Genomic DNA, 18,713 nt, shown 5'->3' with positions numbered 1-18,713 from the left:
TTTGCACCTGCATATGAAGAGGCAGGCTTTTGCTAACGTACTTTTCGGGCCTGGTATCGTAGGAACCGCCGAATCAGACCAGCAGCTATGTACAACGAGCCCGTCAGGAGAGATGTAAGAATAACGCCGGCAAGACCCTAGACTACGTCAAAATAATGCCCACAGGTTAACCACCAAACGTGATGCCTCTTACCCATTGCCACCAGTGTCTGAGTAACTGAGGCCAGCTCCCAGCTGTAACACCAGAAATTTCTGCCATCGTTGGTATTAAAGCAGGATAGAGCTATTGTCTATGAGGTGGGTTTGTGAGTTCGATTGAGGGTGCATGAAAACGGCTGACAGACCGAGAACTTTTGGAACGAATGTTCAAATCTCGATACGCCTCGGGGTAGCTCCTGCAATCAACAAAGGTAATTGAGCATAGCTGGCAACCTGGGGGTCTGATGGGAAAAGTGACTTCGCCATACCGTTATCCGTACCTGACGTGATCAATACTTGTTTCCGGATCCGTTACCTCACGTTACATGGGCTGATGGTTGGATTCAGAACCATCTCATACCTCAATGACTTCTCCGGTTGCGGACCGAGACATCAGCAGGTGGAAGACAATGTGGAGAGGTTGAAGCCAAAGGGTGCCTTGGGCTTGCACCAATGATCCAAAAATAGTCAGACGAATCCATGGCTTTCCGTCCCTTGCACTGTGTGCATGATTTTGCCTTTCCTCCAGTAGATGGCTTGGCTTTGCATCCGAGTAAGGTTAGATGAGCTCATGGCTTTCTGTAACCTTGCACTGATTGCATATCGTGTTTTTGATCCAAGACTGGGCACCGGATTGGGTATGACCTCGTATGATGCGCCATGTTTGCATTATCCTGTGGGGAAACAGATAATCTAGCTGTTGGATGTCTGGCTATTCACCTCGCCGAGCCGTGCTAGAGGGAAAGAGCCATCGTGGCTCCATTCCAGCAGGGCTTTCTTGCCGTCTAGACTGCATAGCTATCACTTTGCACATGCACATGAGCTGTGGAGCTGAAGACGAGGGGTTGATGGCGGGGTTAGAAGGCAGAGGCGCCATGGTAGTTGGTCAACGCCCAGCAATAGTTCGGAAGTTGTGGTTTCTTTTCCTCGTATGCGGCCACTAATGCAGCAAATAGCTGGCGTGATTTTGTGCCTGCATCCGAACAGGGCGTTTGCGCCGTGACTGGTGACTGTTGTGATGTTGTGGAGGACGTGATGTTGAGAAACTCTCGGCTACGCTTGAGGTTAGCCCCTGCCCTCGTGCGATTAGGTAAGTGAGCCGCCTCTTCGCCGCTTTGCTGTGCTGCATCGCCCTGCAAACCCTCGCCGCTTGAAGACCAACATCACGACAACATCGCGGCCAGCCACGCAACCAGCAACCGCCAAGCATTCCTTCACCTCAGCGCTTCCCGTCTTGTGTTGTGGAACACGACGAGCTTCTTCCGCCCAAACAGGATTGTCTCAGTCACCGCCAACTCTCCTCCATTGCCCCGCTCCCCTCCCAGCACTGCCAGCTCAGAACATCGATCGCATCTCGGGGGCAGCTTGAGGGTTTCTGCACTCTTTCAATAGTTTGAAGAGCCAAGATTGGTTCCCATTGCTAATATCAGTCCAGGAGCTTGCGATTCTGTCGTGTACGAGCATCACATGGACGCTGGGGCCGAGACTCGAGTCGAGCCTTCCGCTCCACATCTTACGTTCCTGATGGCTGACCTCAATCGACTATGTTTGCCCTTGTTCGTTGTTCATAATGCGAGCCATGGTTGGAAAGGTTTCCAATCGCCCAAGTGGGATTTCTTTACAGCTCTGACCTACATTGCTGATTAACCTCCTCCCGCGCTCTCACCTCTCTCATACACTTCACGTCCTTTGGACATCTTTCTCTCGTTTTCAACAACAAAAAACTTGAGCCAGTTTGATTCTCAACAGCAAAGCCGCCCAGATGTTGTTCCGATCCATTATCGGGGCAGCCTTCCTTGGAGCAGCCCTCTCTACCGCTGCTGTCACTACAAGGAAACACCGTCCCTCCGAGTCTGTTGGCGGGACTGCCGTCAAGACAGGCCCTGCCCCCAAAGCTACGGTCCTTGTGACTGTCAAAGGAGGGGCCACCGTCTCCACCAACGTTTCGGCTCCATTAGTCGTACCTGCAGCAGCCAACCCAGCAGTCGTTTCTTCAACCACAGTTCAAAGCACTGTTTTGATATTCGCAAGAGACACAGTCTCTGCTTACTCTGCCTTCTCTGGCCTCAACGCCTATGGGATCCCCTACCAGGTCGTTGTCGTTCCACAAGCGGGAATCACACTCCCAGCACTGAACAGCTCAGCAACAGCCGGGAATTATGGAGCTATCGTTATCTTGTCAGAGGTCAGCTACAATTATGGTGGTACCCTCGGGTATCAAAGTGCTCTTACTGCAGCACAATGGGTTCAGATATACGCATATCAAGCTGCCTTCGGCGTACGCATGGTCCGACTGGATTCCTTCCCATCTGCCGACTCCGGCACCGTTGCCCTCGGTGGTTGTTGCGGCACCCCCAATCAAGAACAGGCTATTTCGATTTCAAATGCGTCTTCCTTTCTTACGGCAGGTTTGAATGCGTCAGTACTCCCTCCCCAGGCTACACTACTTTGAACACTCTCCTGATATTTCACAACAGAGGGGCTGCTGTCAGCACAATTGGGCTATGGCATTATCCTGCGAGCATCACGAACGCAAGCATTGCAGTCGAATTTGCGCAATTTGCACCCACTACAGGATTTGCGACCGCCTCTACCGCCGGCGTCATTAATACCTACTCTGGAAGACAACAGGTAAGGCATCGGACTCATACTCTCATTTCATGCTTACACGCCTCAGATGGTGTTCTTTATCGGGGTGGCGACTGAGTGGGCCTTGACCTCAAATTATCTCCAACATGCCTGGATTCATTGGGCTACTAGAGGTTTATGTATGTATCATCCGGGCGCCAGCTAATCGGGTTCAGAACTGACGTTTGTGGTAGATACTGGATATCGGCGAGTCAATTTGAACACACAAGGTTCTTGAACACCATCTACTTTGGCGTGAGATTGGTTGCTGATGTCCTTGTCACATAGTTGATGATATGTTCCTCGAATCAGACATCTATAGCCCTGCCGGTACAACCTACCAGGTGACGCCTGCCGACTTGGCACAGCACATCACTTGGATGGCGAATCTCAATTCACGGTTATCGGCGGGGAGCAGCTACTTTATGGAAATTGCGCACAACGGCAATGGCAACATTGAAGTATTTTTCGAGTTTCAGTTTGGTGCGTTGCGCTGACCTATTCTACAGAATTCCAACGACATTGACTCCACCGGCACAAAATGCGCACCCGGTCCCATCGAGTATGCCGAACAAATCGATACCCCACTTGAATGGGCGAAGCCAATCGGCAGTGGCACAAATCTCTGGCCAAAGTCCCCGACGACCTACCCATACACTACGACATGCACCAATCTTGATGCTCTCAAGGCCTGGTGGGCGAAGGCTTCGAACCTGAATGCATTTGCGCATGTCTCCCATACTTTCACCCATGAGGATCAAAATAATGCGACCTACTTTGATGTTTATCAAGAATTGACTTGGAATACGGCATGGCTGAAACAAGTCGGTATCGCTGGTGCAAAAAGATTCAGTCCCAAAGGACTTGTTCCACCAGCTATTACGGGTCTTCATAATGGTGACGCTATCCGTGCCTGGATTGCGGCAGGAATCGTCAACGTTGTGGGCGATAACACTCGTCCCGTTCTGAGAAACCAACAGAATGAGATGTGGCCTCTCATGAGCACCGTCGCTTCGAACGGCTATGCTGGTGTCCAAATCACCCCACGCTGGGCAACAAACATCTACTACAACGTGAGTTCCCAATAATTTTCGTTGCAAGTGGGCCACACTAATATTTCAAGTGCCAACTCCCTGCATGTACCGTTGCTGAATGGATCAATACTAACACGCCGAAACCCTCTGGTGACTGGTATACTTTGTTGGGCGTTGAAAAATCAACAAACCCGAGACATCTCCTCGGCCTTTACCATGATCCGTTCATGTTCCATCAAGCAAACTTGAACTACGTCACTGCACCACAAACCACCATCAATGGGGTGTCGTCAAAGTTATCCATGTTCCAAGTCTGGGTAGAAGTTGTTACTCAGGAGATGATGAGACTGTAAGTTCTCTGAGAAACTAGCATTGAAATTTTGCATCCTACTAATTGAATGTACGAGGGTAAAATGGCCAATGATCTCCCTCAAGCATGATGACATTGCAGCATCATTCGCCAACCGCATGGCGCGAGACGGTTGTGCCCCCAAGCTTTCATTCACCACCAGCGGGACGACTATTACTGCCGTCACTCTCACCACGACTGGCAATACCTGCGGTGTTGTGATACCAGTGACGGTTCCAGGCAAGGTTGTAAGCACTCTAGGCTTCACCACCGAGCAGATTGGGAGTGACCCGCTCACTATCTGGGTCAAGATGTCAGGAAGCCCAATTACTTTCAGATTGTCTACTCCAGTCCCTCTTTAAACGTTGGAAACGCGATGGCATATAGGGAGGAAAGGAAAGCAGAAACAAGAGAAAATTGCAGTTAACGTAGACGAGTCATGGAGGGCCCTAATCACGTGGTTCACTTATTACTTGTCGTTTGCGGAAATAGGCTAGCTGCCTGGTAATGAGAAAATTGTTCTACAGCGGGAATATTCAAGCGCAGAGACTGCAGTGAAGCCAAGAAATCATCAACGAAGTGCCGAATGGAAAAGGATGCTATTAATACCAATTCAGATTAGAGCAGGCACGTGTCAAGCCCCCTCGCTAAAGCTTTCTTCTTCGGAGCCACATTCCTGACGACGCCACCATCCACCCACCCTCAGACCACTGGTTCCCCCATGCCTGTCGTGCCCAGCATTTTTCCGAGATGGCGGGATCTGAATACGACCAGTGCAACAACCCTTAAATAACCCCGCAACTCAACACCCAGTCCCGAACCTCGAATCCCACCTCATGCACAGCCGCGGCACGGCCAGCATCACCATGCATGGCATGGAAATATTGATTCGGTAACGATGTTGATGGATATGTTTCAAGCCGAGTATCCAAAAGTGGCAAAACCCCAAAAGCAGGGCCTTGACTGCGAGCCTTGTGGCTCGAGAATCTCACCATCAGGCATTATCAGATCCTGCATACATATCTGGTGGATCTTGATAATATCTTCCCCGCTTTTCGTCCGAACTGACACGAAACATATCCACCAACTCGGTCGCTAAAATCAATATTGCCATGTCATGCATCTTAAGACTCGATCCACGTTCTATGGACTTCTCCACCCCCGCGTTTCCACTCCTCTGAGACAAAAGAACTTCAACGGCGTTTTTAAGGTGGCTGACGGGCCTCGTTAACCCCTTCACTATAGCTGGTGCTCTGTTGCTATGCTTGGGTCTTGGAAAAGAGGACTTCCGTCCTCGGCCATCAAGCATGCCCACTGCACTCCTTGGCATCCAACTAGTCCGTCATCTTCTTCATAATTTGTGATCACATTCCCCTCCCGGCCAAACTTGAATCTCTACAGCAGGCATTCTGCACGATGTCTCCCTCATGGATTTCACAGCCTCTCGACCAGGTCGAACCGTCGCATGCCGGCCTCAAAGCTTCAAACATTGAGCCTACTCGATCATGCCTCTCCCACCGCTCAAACCGATTCTGGGCAATCCTCTGCACCGTCCTCCTCGCCCTCGGAGCAGCATTAGGAGTCGGGCTTGGCGTCGGCTTGACACGGGGTCCCAAATCCAGCACCGTTGGTTCGGCACCAGCCCCTCCCAACTCCACCACATCCGGGGACGGCTACTTCTGGCAACCTTCCGCGGGCGTAACGTGGCAAATCGTGCTCTCCTCCGCCCTGAACGACACCTCGCCAAATGTAACCGTCTACGACATCGACCTCTTCGAGAACCCAGCCTCCACCATCAGCCAGCTGCACGCACTGAACAGGAGCGTGATCTGCTATTTCTCGGCCGGCAGCTTCGAGGATTTCCGCCCCGATACCTCACAGTTCCAGGCCAACGACTATGACAAGCCGCTCGATGGGTGGCCGGGCGAGTACTGGCTCAACACCAAGTCGTCGAACGTGAGAAGGATCATGACGGAGCGGCTGCAGCTCGCTTCGTCGAAAGGCTGCGATGGCGTGGACCCAGACAATGTCGACGGGTACAGCTTCAACACTGGTTTCGACCTCACCCAAGCAGATGCTATTGATTATTTGACTTTTCTGACAACGGGTGCACACGGGCTCAACATGTCGATAGGCCTCAAGAATGCTGCTGAGATTGTCAACAAGACGACTGTCGACATGATGCAGTGGGCTGTCAATGAGCAGTGTCTCGAGTATCAAGAGTGCGACGTCTTCCAGCCTTTCATCGGGGCTGGGAAGCCTGTCTTTCACATCGAGTATCCGAGTTCGGCCCCGGCCATCAGTGCGAGTGTGAAGGAGGGAATCTGCGGTGACCACTCGGCGCAGGGCTTCTCTACGGTCCTGAAGGATATGGGTCTAGATAATTGGCTGGACGCTTGCTAGAGAATGATATTGGTCTCAGTGTGAACTGATAGGACAGGTCTGGAGCTTGCCGTGGAGGATTTACGTGGACGAGCATGATAATGAGCTGTACAGTATTACCGCAGCTTGCAATAAATTTTTAACCTTGATAATAATTTCCTGCACTATGATTAGAAATCTGGAGCATCAAATACGCCTTTTCCCAGTTTTCCCAGCTGTCACTGAGGGGAAGTGCGGAACACAACTTTTGTGGAACACGGAACTGCATTGTGCGATTCGCGGGGTGGCCATCGACAACATCGTGAGGCTCAAATGCAAGAATGTAACTGCATATTTTGACGCAGCTCGTGACCATCTCGCCACTTAATGGACGTGTTATGTGGCCAGGCCCAACGGGTCCATTCCTTGGGACAGGACTCAAGAGTTGAGACAATCCTTGCGCCACAACCTCTTTTCGCCGTTGAGACCAACCCACCCCACAATGCGATCCACGAACTGAAGCGAGATCTGTGCCTGGCTGCCCCTGTGTCCAAATGCGGGATGTGGCTGAACTTTCTATTGGGCGTGGCTTGTTTTGCCAATCATTGTGGCTTCTTGAGGGAATAATCCTTTCTTCTCTGACCCAGCGCAGCCCACCATGCCGAGCCGTTTGGCCAAGTCCTTCCCCGCACCCTCGTTCCTTCCGGGTCCGTATCCGAATGGTGTGATTCGGTAAAAGGCGATCATGGGAACGGGAACTCGGTTCGTCAACCGAACCTTTGCAGGCTCGCTTATTTCAGGGGACGAAAACCGGCTAGCCGCGTGGCGCAGAGCCTTAGGCCAGTAATAGCTAACGGTCTTGAAATACGAGAAACGGCGTTCTTCCTGCTCCCTCTAGCGGGAGTCTTGGGCTCACCGGGTCAGCGCCGAAAGCCAGTCCAGACTGACATTACTCGTTACACACACCATAAACAACTTGGCGCGTCCTTCTGAGATCTTGCTACCGTATTCCCAAGCCAAAGGCTTGGGTTTTTAGCTTCTTTAGAAGGATTTTCCTTGGGACCGCGTCAATGCCACCGTCTGATAATCGACCGGGTTCTCCGCTGAAGAAACTTCTCCTGGGAACATCCCGTTGAAAAAGTTCTTCTGACTTGTACGGGTAGTGGCTTGACATCATTCAATGCACACGCCACATCAACAACAAATCAGGTATTTTGGAGCGACGCCATTCGTAACGCAAGAACAACATCAAATTTACAGACTTAAAAATAAATGGATAGGATCAGACGCGGGGCCTAGACCCGATGAATCTCATTCACAACACCTGTGCAGAATACACTTTACTGCACAAGTCCAGATACCAAAAGGGCCCCCTTATTCTTGAAACGAACTGAAGACCGGATTATTATTCGGAGAATCGGGACATTCCCGGAAAGAATAGAAGGCCGTGAAACTGACGCAGAATTCGAGGATGCAGGGCACTACCCCAGCTCCTCCGTGATCAACATACGCAATCTTGAAGCCAACGACGGTGACACAAGGCTATTATTACCCCTCACTCAGCCTTACAGCTTCAACACTATCGCTTGCCAAGAACAAACCACATTAGACCGCCATCTCATCCGCAAACTCAGCCCATCGAGGCGAGAAACTCGCGTAGTAATCTACTGACAGGCCCGTCAGGAACACGCTGCCAACCATCGTCCTCAATCCATTCACGAGTGCCATCACATCATTGCTGCTCAACGCCGAAGGAACAGCATGTACGATGCAAGCAAGTTTTTCTCTGCCGCATTTGGATGAGGCTTGAAGTGTCGATATCTGTTCACCGAAGCCATAGATCTGGTAGGTGGAGTATGTGCCTTCGAAGACGACGCTTAGGTCGCAGATGGCTGGGGACAGCATCTTGGCATCAGGGATGGTCCCTGGATTGTGGATTATCTGGAGGTGAGATGTGGTTAGCCGGGTTGGGTCTGGGCCGACTTAAGCTGTCATGAGGTTGAGCAGTGCTGCTTTGAGGGGGAGGCTCTTGGCTTCAAGGCCGTTGCTGCTTTTATTTTGACAGCAGATTCGCAAAGAACAAGGTTCACTAACCAGTGGATTGAGTCCAAGGCCCGCCTCAGACCTCACGGCTGAAGCAATTGTCTCGAAGAAGTGTGCGCTGGCAGGTTCGTATTGGGACGATGTCTCGTCCAAGAAGATGCCGTGCATCCCCAGCCCGGGGAAGGTAGCGTTCTCAGACCATGCGGAGTATGTGCTGATATCGCGCAGGACCAGGCCCAGATTCCTCTTCGCGTAGTCGGTCGAGACGTATCCGAATGTTCGTACGTTGGCGTAGGCATTGAGCCTGGGTATCTCCCTCGTGTAGTTTGCGTCAGGCCCAGCGCCGTTGCCTGGCCCGCTGGCAGGATTGACCACAATAGTGAAGTTGAGGCCTGGGTGGCTGGCAATCCTGTCAAGGTGTGTTAGCTGGGAGTCATCCGAGAGGAAATGCGGGCTGGTGGCATACGCAGTGAACAATGGTTCCCAAGCCCCAGGTGCAGGGTAGACATAGAGTGGTACCAAGATGCTTGATTTCGGTGGAGTTGTCTTCTTCCTCTTTGAGAACATGGCTGCAGCTGGTACGGCTATGGCTAGTACCGTGATAGCGAGGAGAGCCCAGAATAGGTATCGTCGCGGGCCGAAAGCTGTAAATTTGCGCTTAGTGTGTTGGCTTGTAAGATTCATGTGATAGTCAGTTGTTGGGGGTTCTGAACGAGAATGAAGAGGTGGAGCAGGTGAGACTTTATGGGAAATTGTAAGACGAGCCACGGTCAGGTCTGAGGGACATGAGATATTTGCCACGCCTCTCCGTAGATGTACCAAATCTTGCGGCTCACGGCATTTACCACTGAAGGATTGTACCACCAGCAATGCAACGGCATATTATACCTCCATGTCTGCCTTGCATAATCGACGAAAACAGAACATTGGAGCCTCCAGTTAAGACAAGTGAGTCTCATCCATTTTGATGGTAAATCAAACTCATGATCTGAATAGTTGGAGCAAAGAAATCTCCCTTGACTCAAGCTTTACTTCCTCGGTTTTCAAGGCGCTGCATGCTTGAATTCAGATGGACCATCATTCAGACTCCGATATTTCGAGTCAGAGGCACGTGCACTCAAGCTCTGTCTCCTCCCTCGACACTCAATCGACGGGGATCGATGATGCATGCGAAGACCTCCAGGACTCTGACAGAGAGTACATCGTTGTCGTCGGTGGTCTTGGCTATATCGGAAGCCATACCTGCCTAGAACTCTTGAAATCAGGCTACAACATCGTCGTCATCGACAACCTGAGCAACTCGTTTCGGAGTGTTTATACTCGCCTCCAAACGCTTGGGAAAAACTACTTCGATACGCGATGTGAACCAATGCCCCAGATGCATCTGTATGTGTCGGACTATCGTGACGAGGCAGCAATGAAACAGATACTGGGGGAATACGTCCGACCCCATACCTCCCATCAATTACTCGAAGGCGAAGCTCGTATCGAATCGAGGATTCGGGGAGTCATACACTTCGGGGCGTACAAGTCGGTGTCTGAGAGTATCCAGCAGCCGTTGAAATACTATGCGAACAACGTTGCCGGCCTGGTTGAGTTCTGCTCAATCTTGAACAGCTTCCAAATCAAGACCTTCGTCTTCTCCTCATCAGCGACAGTCTACGGATCGATTGCGAACTCAGGCATGCCATTGAGGGAAGAGCATTGCACGCACCAAGAGGAAGCCTTCAGCGACCACGACGGCGTCACCAAGACTGTTCTCGGAGGGTGTACCGGGTTGACCAACCCCTATGGGAGAACCAAATGGATGTGCGAAGCCATCCTTTCGGACCTCGCGCTTGCAGATCCAGAGTGGACAGTACTCGCCTTGCGATACTTCAACCCAGTCGGCTGCGATGCGTCTGGACTCCTGAGGGAGGATCCTCGAGGCGTGCCAACCAACTTGATGCCCGTCGTCCTAAGGGTCCTCACCGGTGTATCGCCAGTGCTTGATGTCTTCGGCACAGACTATCCCACAGTTGATGGCACCGCTGTTCGAGACTTCATCCACGTGACCGACTTGGCTCGTGGCCACATCGCGGCACTGGCAGCGGCTTTCGACGGCCGTGTTCCGAAGGGATTCAGGACTTACAACCTGGGCAGTGGAAAGGGGCATTCGGTGTTGGATGTGGTCAGTGCTGTGGAGTCGGCCTCGTCGTCAAAGATTCCCTTGAGAATCCTTGGCAGACGTGAAGGGGATGTGGGGAGTTGCGTCGCGATGCCCAAGAGGGCGGAAACGGAGTTGGATTGGAAGACAGAGAAGTCGCTAGAGACTTGTTGTAGGGATGTCTGCAATTTCTTAGATAAGTTCAAGCGCCCTGCGATGCCCGTGGTCTGATGAGGATCCAGAGCGGGATGGTAGACAGGCAGGCTGAAGGGGGCACTCACTTGAAAGACAGATTAATCTCTCGCCTCACTCTTTACAATAATGGTAAGCCGTAGCAATAATATAATGGATTTACCTGGGATATCTGACTTCGATGAAAATGAGGTGTTGTTGATGATCGATGATGGGGTGATTGCGAGGATGAGGAGAAAAAGCAAGGAAGTGCCGAAAACTCAGCACTTGAAGGCGAACATTCCAAATTAAGCGAGAACACGCCAACACCCCTTCGACTCTTCCGTGTGCCCCCTGAACTGTCAAACCTAAAACTTACACCTTATTTTGCGATCGCAGTCAATTCTTTTCCCACAACTGTCCTCCAGCAAGAGCTGAGCTGGGCAGCGGCTTGGTAAAGTACCAACTTCCTTGTCTCTACACGCGAGGGCACGCGATACTGGCAATGGCGTCCGTTAAGACGCCAAAGTGAGCATTTCTCCGCCGCTTCCAGCGCAACACGAGACTGACGCGTTTTGGAGCTTCCCCCCGGTGCGAGCATGCATCTTTGATATGGACGGCCTCCTCATCAACACCGTAAGAGTAAATGTCCAAATCATTCGCCCTCATTTCTGACGGAACTAGGAGGATATATACACCCTTTGCGCCAACAACGTTCTAGAGAAATACGGCAGACCCCACTTACCATGGCCCATCAAGGCGCAACTGATGGGTGTCCCCGGGGGGTCAACTGGAGACGCTTTTCACAGCTGGGCTCAATTGCCTATTCCTCGCGAGCAATTCAACAAGGAACAGAAAGAGCAGCAGCGAATCTATTTCCCAGAGTGCAAACCCCTTCCCGGTGCACATAAAGTGCTTCGCGCCCTCAAAGTGGCAAATAACACAAACAGAGCGAAGATACACATCGCTCTCGCCACCAGCTCTAACAAGATCAATTATGAACTGAAAGCTTCAAGCCCTGAAACGAAGGAGTTACTCGCTAATTTCGACGACAATCGGCGTATTTTGTGGACCGATCCAAGGTTGGAAAAGGCTCGAGGGAAGCCAGCCCCTGATATTTTCCTTTTAGCATTGCAAAGCATCAATGACAGTCTCGATGAGGGTGAAGCCCCGATTACCCCCGAAGAATGCTTGGTCTTCGAGGACAGTGTGCCAGGTGTCGAGGCAGGTAGAAGAGCGAAGATGAGGGTGGTTTGGGTACCCCACCAGGCTTTGGTAGCTGAGTACGCAGGTAAAGAGAAGCTGGTGCTTGCTGGTAGGATTGGCTTGGTGAAGATTGGAGATGAGTGGCAGTTGGGAGAGATCGATGATGGGTGGGCAATGAAACTGTCGAGCTTAGAAGGGTTTCCATACGGCGATTTTGGTATTTCAGTCTGAGCAGAAGTATCAGCTCTTGGAGCCTTAGAGGATCAAAGTGGCCCCCGGTTTCTGTGATGCATATGGTTGGGGCAGTTGTGCATAGCACCCTGCATACTTGTTACGTGTTGATCCAGAAAAGCCCGGGACAATTCGAGTGGGTTATTCGAGCCTCCAAATGATTATCTCTTCAAAGGACAGCTCAAAGAAGACGAATTGTTGCCACCGCGGCCTCGTAAGGCTCAGCTGATTTGCAAACTACAAATGATTGTATTCCAGATGAAGAATGATGTATTAGTACAGAAATCTGGGGTTTGAGTGAAAGCTTGACAGTAAAGTTTCGGGGGTCTCACTTGCTCAATTGAGTTCGAAAATTTACGTAGCTAGTTCTCCCAGATCCAAGGCCTCCATAAGTTCTTCTTTCATGCAGTAATATAACGCCCTCCGATGAACAGGTAGTGTGCTTTCGTATTACGGTTTGGCAGACTCGAGGCGACTTCCCGAAGTACAACAGGTGCATGGCAGCCAAGGAGTACGCAAACCAAGTCTCACTCTCGCAGATGTTCAGGCCCTAATCCAAACTCTCCGGTCCCCAGTCAGAAACAGTCTTTATCTTTGACTGATCTCTATGAATCAACCCAAGAAACGGTCCGCTTCCCAAATTTGCTGGTATGTTTCTTTCGATATACCGCGGCACATATTTCTGGCGCGCGAGAGCTGGCCTGCAGCAGTCCCTAACCCTTCGAAGTCTTGTTGTCACTATAATCAACGAGGTGGTGGTGTTCATCATGATACTGAGGTTTTGTCTGCCCCTTTATTTTCTGCTTAATGCACGGGGGTTGAGGCTGATTTGTGAATTTCGAGGTTTGTTCACTGAAAGGTAGATAATAGGGCATGGACTTTGTCTCGATAGATAAACTGCCGGAATATACTGGACTTCCCTCACCAACTGCCAAAATTACTTGAATTATCTATATTCGAGAAAACGAAGGTCTCCTACAGAATTTTATTATCTGAGGTCGAGAAATTTGTACGTCGGTCTACACTGGCTCCACACCCCGCAACATGTACCTCCGCTTCGAAGCTCTGATATCAAGACTAAACGCTACGCTTGCTATAGAGCAGAGCTGGAGCAACGCGGGTGTCATCGCAAACACCATCAGGTACATCCTGTGCGGCAAAGAGTCCGCAGTCTATGCACCTATCGATCACTTCCCCGCTCGCAACGGCACTGGTCTCAATAGAGAGCCTGACAGCAAACATCACCACCGACACAGCACAAGACTTCCTTGGCGTCCTTGGTCTCAAAAACATTGTTCACGGTCCAGGGCCTCTCGGCGCCCTTCTGGGGTGGTATGTTCTGACACTGACGGGAAATTCTATAACTCTTCTCTTGGAGAGAACAGCACACGGCTTCAGATCTTGCAGAAGCAGGACTGAATCAGTGGCAATGAAATCCTGGGAACTTGTTGCTGTGTCTCACCTGGTCGATTACCATTGATGATGTGTTTGAAAGTCCGTATGGTGCTGTGACGATTAAGCCTAGGGTGGTTGTTAGCAATACGTTCAGTCCCGGTACTCATTCCATGAAGGGAGTCTTGCCTGTAAACGCCATCCCTTTCTGTGGAGGTTGAGGTCGGAAAAGTACTGATATTAAAGTAATTCGACACTGGCCAAAAAGCAGCCCGTATCTTCCATGTTGCAGGACTCCTCACGACCAAGGGCATAGGTGTAAGTCCTCATCAATTCTTTTCAGGTGAATACTCATTCGAAGGTTAAAAATGTTATTCCCCGTCGTCTCAAAGTTCCAGAAAGCTCTGGTACAACAAGAGGATTCCTGAAGTGGAGAGAGAATATTGGGTTTACAACTTTGCTCCACATTGCTTCAATGTCCCAAAAAGCTCTAGCACATTGAGGAATGTCAAATCAATGGCCATTTGCTTACTCCTTCCTGTAGCCTTTTCTGTTGCGATCCTTATACGAAGATCACGGCATAAAGTGACGGGATTACAGGGCATTTGGACCCTTGGCACCCCTCAGGACACAATTTAGTGGCTTGAGCCCGCTGTAAGGCCCTATGGCTCCAGGCCATATGCCATAAGCAGATCTCAAGAGGCGCTGTGAGACATTCGCAAGGTATGAGATGTCCTTAGGGGTAAATAGCGCTGCTGGTAGAGCAACCATAGCGCTTGGACGCTAAATAGGTAGTTACTAGGGTAATTTAGTGCCCAAGTGCGCTAAAAAAAAAAGACACTGAAGTGCTGTAAAGCACAAATGCCCTGTAATCCCGTCACTTTATGCCGTGATCTTCGTAGTATTGCACCACCAACTAACAAACTCGGCACATGTCCCTCGTCAGCCAGAACAAGTGCGCATTCAGCAAGATCAACACCTTTTTCCAATCAGGAGACTTGCCTAGCAAAAGCAATTATTATCCTCTCGAGGCGGGGCCATGGAACATTATTCTCTCGGGATCATTGGACAAAAGAGCCGAGCTGAGGGAAATTCGAGACAGTTTCAAGAAGTTGAGGGGAAGATAAGGAGACGTGGAGCGGGGACGCAAATTAAAGGTAATCAATTGGCTGATCTGTGCATGCAAATTTATGAACCGATAAACCAGTATCCGCCACCCGTGAGAACCTCTAAACTCCTGGTGCGACGTGTAGGAGGTCTTGAAAGGTCTTAAGAAGTCTCCTCGCCGGGCTTCGTGTTCTCGACACCCTTCGGAGCTTCAGCCTTCGTCTCCTCCTCAGCTTTCAAATTGCAATCTGCGGTCTTAGTCTCCTCGTCGTCCTTAATTTTCTCAATTCGCTTTAGCTCAACTCCACCTTCCAGTGGCTTCTCCTCTTCCTCGTCATCTCCACCAACATCAAATTTCTCGAAAGCGGGATTGGTGTACTCAGGATTAAGGCCAACTTCTTGAAACCAATCGATGATGGTCTTGTACCCCTTTGGAAGCATAGACTCGGCGTAGTAAGGTTCACCTAAGCTGAAGACGGGACAGCCATAAGCTGGGACGTACTTGCGACCTTTGTGATCAGCAAGGAAGGTGCCTGCGGGCTCGGAAGAGAGGATGTAGACACGGCCGCGCTGTGAAGATGTCAATATTTTGATTAAAGCATTTGGGAAAGGGGGAACATACATCCATGAACCAATCCGCGAAATCAACGTTCTTAATCTCACGCGCATGATACCACGTAGCAACAGAAGCGAAAGCAGCGACCCTCTCTCCCCACTTCCTGAAGTTCTCGTGCTTCTCCAAGAAGACAGAGACTTGAATAGCACCATCTGAAACTCCAACGATATCAAGCTTTGCCTTGGGATCTACTAACTTCTCGACGACATGACCGAAGACGTAGTTGACGTGTTCCTCCGTGGTCCTGTTGCCAGGGACTGTGTTTTTGATGGGATCAATGCGATACGGGGCCTCGACAGAACTCTTCTGCGGAAGAGCAAACCAGGTTGTTTGTGTCACCGCCCTTTTGCGCTGACGCCACCATCTCAACTGGCCCAAATTCGCCAATATAATACCGGGAGACTCGACATTGCCAGGGGAGGTGACTTGGGCCTGGATGTATTTGACGAAGTTGACGGCAGAACCCTGATCGATGCCTCCCTTGCCTCCAATGATACGATGTGCGAAGATGCCAAGGTCCTGAGTATGTTCGTAGAAGAGGATGACCACTCGCTTTTTGTCATTGAGGTTGGAGGAGACGAAGATGGGAACGTGGGGCTCGCCTTCCTCTGTGCCGAGGGGGAGTGGGACCTTTTCGAGGCCAAGGTTCTCGAGACGTTGAGCTACGAGTTCACGGATAGCACCTAAGGATGTGTTAGCAGAGGTCATGTAGACTCCTGCAACATTGGCTCACCATTCATGGACTCTCGTTGGACGCAATTATGGCGATCATTCTTGGTAATGAAGAACTTGAAGTATACCTTTGGGTTGTCGATGCTTCGGATCTCATCTTTGTCGTTGATGAAGTAGCTAGATTGCAATTAGCAAGGCAACGACTGAGAGGGTGAATATCTTACCCCAATCCCGCGATGGTATCCGGGAAGACGGGGTCTCGTGGAAGGCCGGATGCAAGACGTCGGAACATTTTGACTGATTGCGGGAAGTCGCAATGCTGTTGGGGAAGGTTTGGATGATGGATGGAGAAGGTTGGCAATAGACGGAGGAGATGGTAGAGGGAAGGCCTAGAGGTTTGTGGCCGGCGAGGAGGCGGAAGTTGTTCGCGAGATTTCAGACGAGCAGTCGTTGGAGGAAGCTTAAGTGAATCTGAACGTGGTAAACCAAAGCAAAGTGTGCAAGTATTGCGATTGTTCAGCGGACTCTGGAACTTGGCTCAATTTCAAATGCTCAGATATTGAAGCACGAGCTTGTTGAAGATCGTAGAATGGAGAGAAAGAAGCAACAGTGAGGACGAACCCAATGTCAACATTGAGCCTGAGTGCCCTCGCGCGACGTGCAATTGCAGGAAGTCGAGGAGTGGCGTTAGCCCAAACAGCGAAGCGTCAGGGGAAACCAGAAATTCCAGTCCAGATTCAGGTGTCCGCTTAACAATCACCTCGGAGTCTTACGGAAAGAAGTGCGAGGAAGGAATGGAAGACTCAGCGTGGATCTCGTTTGCTTCGGAAAGTTGCATTGGCAGAAGATTGGTGGGGGACAGAGCAACCAAAGCAAGCAGGTTACCTTCTCCCAATCCAACCTGCCCTGAATATCGAAAACTGAGGACGTGCACCAGGTGAGCTCCGCCGAGGTGTTTGACGCAATTCATGGAATGGCTGAACCCGCTCTCGTCCATGCTGCCAGCTCCAACTCTGCCAAAAGGGTTAACTCGTTCTCACACAATATCTTCCCGTCCCAACGAAGAACCTTCCAGAAGTCGACACGCTGCCAATCGAGGGACCCGAGTTGACACAGGAATAAAATTCCTCTGTTTGTATAGATCTTTCGGGTCTGGAGTGGTGTCCGCAACGCCGCCAATATGTACACTTCTAGGCCTCTACAGCCCAACCAAGTATTTGTACAAAGCCTCCGCCGCGAGTTCGCGTCCACTTATATCTTCGTCCACCTAATTCGACAGCCGTTGTCTGTTTCCGCTCCACTCCGCCAATGTGCAGCCATCTCATAATGCCCCCCAAGCTCCTCCTATATCCATCGCCCCTTTAACTCTCGCAGCTGCCCTCTACCACGCAGCCTTCTTCACACCCGGTATGCTCCCCGCCAGCGCATTCATTCGAAAATTGTACTGTGAAAACCATCGAGTCAGCCAACATCCCGCTCCAGCATCTCTCCTTCAACACCCTTCCCCAAGCATCCCCATCAGATCACATACCCTCGTCATCTTAAAATCCCTCAACACACCTCTCCCCTTCCCTCCCTCAATACACCGATTCCGAATCTGCGTCGGGCGTGTATAGCAATGCATTTGCGCCAGTTGAAGTTGCGCCTGGGCGCGTGTCCTTGCAGGCAGGCTGAGGTTGCGAATGATGTACCGCAGAGCTTGTCTATCAATCCCATCAATCAGCAAATGTCTTCCAGCTTTCTAATGGTTTTCGCCGAAGGACAATTGAGCCTGTAACCCTGTCGAGGGGATAGGAGATATGATGAGAGGCATACCGTTCCGGCTCGTGCTCTGCGAACACCTTGCGCTTGGTGTGATCGCGGATCACCTTGACATTGACGAAGCAGCCAAGGTCGAGTCTTTTGGCTCTGAACATCGACATGATTCCAGGTTGCAGGGGAGCTAGCTGCGATTATCAAGTACAGAGAAGAAAAGTTGGTGTTGCGATGTGAGGTTGAAGTTCTCGCTACGGTAACCCTAGCGCCGTTCTGCGCAGGCTGAGCCGTATTTGCGCTTTTCAACATGACAACATTGTGTTTTTCGGCGCTTCGATTCAACTTTCTTGTTGCACCAAACATATTCCTCCCTGCATTCTAACTGGAGTATCAAGTGGATAGGACAGTACAAAAGGCCAAAGTAGTTTCCAAAGACATTGCGGCCCACGCCCACGCACTGACCGCCTCCCCGTAACGAGTAAAAGGAAGGCTCATAAGCCGAGATAAAACACACATTCCTGACTGTAGTTGTTGGAAGCAGGTGATTTAATGGCGCTTATACAACTTCTATAAGTTACATACCCAAAACTTCGGACGAGTGGGAGAGGACGCCCTGTTGCTTGTTCTGCAAGCAGCGACTGCGCAAGGTCACGGACAAACAGACCACAGAGGCACATACAGACAAACAAACCTATTGCAGGTGAGATGGTCCTTGATGCTCTGATTGGCATCAGCCGCAAGGTGAACGATTTGCCATGTCGGATATAAAGATGTAGAGCATTCCACCTGGACAGCCTCGAACTT

At 50.7% G+C, this 18,713-nt stretch overlaps 9 protein-coding genes across 9 annotated transcripts; 5 read left to right on the top strand and 4 right to left on the bottom strand.

Annotated features, from left to right (window-relative positions):
• Window positions 1-1,960: 1,960 nt before the first annotated feature.
• On the top strand, window positions 1,961-4,571 carry K444DRAFT_634531 (uncharacterized protein; the record flags this gene model as incomplete). Its single annotated transcript, XM_024883755.1, has 7 exons — window positions 1,961-2,616; window positions 2,676-2,829; window positions 2,876-2,966; window positions 3,115-3,287; window positions 3,336-3,899; window positions 3,950-4,209; window positions 4,268-4,571. 7 exons carry the CDS (start codon window positions 1,961-1,963, stop codon window positions 4,569-4,571), a joined length of 2,202 nt encoding a protein of 733 aa, XP_024731278.1.
• A 1,318-nt stretch (window positions 4,572-5,889) lies between these two features.
• On the top strand, window positions 5,890-6,612 carry K444DRAFT_486698 (glycoside hydrolase family 114 protein; the record flags this gene model as incomplete). The annotated part of the gene is made up of 1 exon (XM_024873123.1): window positions 5,890-6,612. A coding segment is annotated over one exon (723 nt), but the record flags the coding sequence as incomplete, so codon positions are not given.
• A 197-nt stretch (window positions 6,613-6,809) lies between these two features.
• On the bottom strand, window positions 6,810-7,329 carry K444DRAFT_618208 (uncharacterized protein). The gene has a single exon (XM_024881269.1). It carries the CDS (start codon window positions 7,315-7,317, stop codon window positions 7,147-7,149), a length of 171 nt encoding a protein of 56 aa, XP_024731276.1. The 5' UTR covers window positions 7,318-7,329; the 3' UTR covers window positions 6,810-7,146.
• Window positions 7,330-8,175: 846 nt separating this feature from the next.
• Window positions 8,176-9,180, bottom strand: K444DRAFT_539695 (uncharacterized protein; the record flags this gene model as incomplete). The annotated part of the gene is made up of 3 exons (XM_024875652.1): window positions 8,176-8,511; window positions 8,665-9,022; window positions 9,080-9,180. 3 exons carry the CDS (start codon window positions 9,178-9,180, stop codon window positions 8,176-8,178), a joined length of 795 nt encoding a protein of 264 aa, XP_024731275.1.
• Window positions 9,181-9,682: 502 nt separating this feature from the next.
• On the top strand, window positions 9,683-10,990 carry K444DRAFT_667458 (putative UDP-glucose 4-epimerase; the record flags this gene model as incomplete). The annotated part of the gene is made up of 1 exon (XM_024887297.1): window positions 9,683-10,990. The coding sequence occupies one exon, from the start codon at window positions 9,683-9,685 to the stop codon at window positions 10,988-10,990; it is 1,308 nt and encodes a 435-aa protein (XP_024731274.1).
• Window positions 10,991-11,311: 321 nt separating this feature from the next.
• K444DRAFT_655540 (HAD-like protein) lies at window positions 11,312-12,757 on the top strand. Its single transcript, XM_024886018.1, has 3 exons — window positions 11,312-11,458; window positions 11,512-11,566; window positions 11,615-12,757. Exons 1-3 carry the CDS (start codon window positions 11,436-11,438, stop codon window positions 12,365-12,367), a joined length of 831 nt encoding a protein of 276 aa, XP_024731273.1. The 5' UTR covers window positions 11,312-11,435; the 3' UTR covers window positions 12,368-12,757.
• A 1,925-nt stretch (window positions 12,758-14,682) lies between these two features.
• On the top strand, window positions 14,683-14,886 carry K444DRAFT_539842 (uncharacterized protein; the record flags this gene model as incomplete). The annotated part of the gene is made up of 1 exon (XM_024875666.1): window positions 14,683-14,886. A coding segment is annotated over one exon (204 nt), but the record flags the coding sequence as incomplete, so codon positions are not given.
• Window positions 14,887-15,077: 191 nt separating this feature from the next.
• Window positions 15,078-16,446, bottom strand: K444DRAFT_646244 (uncharacterized protein; the record flags this gene model as incomplete). The annotated part of the gene is made up of 5 exons (XM_024885178.1): window positions 15,078-15,082; window positions 15,175-15,436; window positions 15,489-16,165; window positions 16,216-16,331; window positions 16,379-16,446. The coding sequence occupies 5 exons, from the start codon at window positions 16,444-16,446 to the stop codon at window positions 15,078-15,080; spliced, it is 1,128 nt and encodes a 375-aa protein (XP_024731271.1).
• A 1,089-nt stretch (window positions 16,447-17,535) lies between these two features.
• On the bottom strand, window positions 17,536-18,076 carry K444DRAFT_539781 (putative 37S ribosomal protein MRP2, mitochondrial; the record flags this gene model as incomplete). Its single annotated transcript, XM_024875662.1, has 3 exons — window positions 17,536-17,598; window positions 17,686-17,857; window positions 17,970-18,076. The coding sequence occupies 3 exons, from the start codon at window positions 18,074-18,076 to the stop codon at window positions 17,536-17,538; spliced, it is 342 nt and encodes a 113-aa protein (XP_024731270.1).
• Between the last annotated feature and the right edge of the window lie 637 nt (window positions 18,077-18,713).

This window comes from Hyaloscypha bicolor (assembly GCF_002865645.1).
Source record: "Hyaloscypha bicolor E unplaced genomic scaffold K444scaffold_135, whole genome shotgun sequence".
Lineage (NCBI taxonomy): Eukaryota > Fungi > Ascomycota > Leotiomycetes > Helotiales > Hyaloscyphaceae > Hyaloscypha > Hyaloscypha bicolor.
The sequence above is the reverse complement of the archived record's forward strand: the minus strand, read 5'-3'. Positions and strand labels throughout refer to the sequence as shown.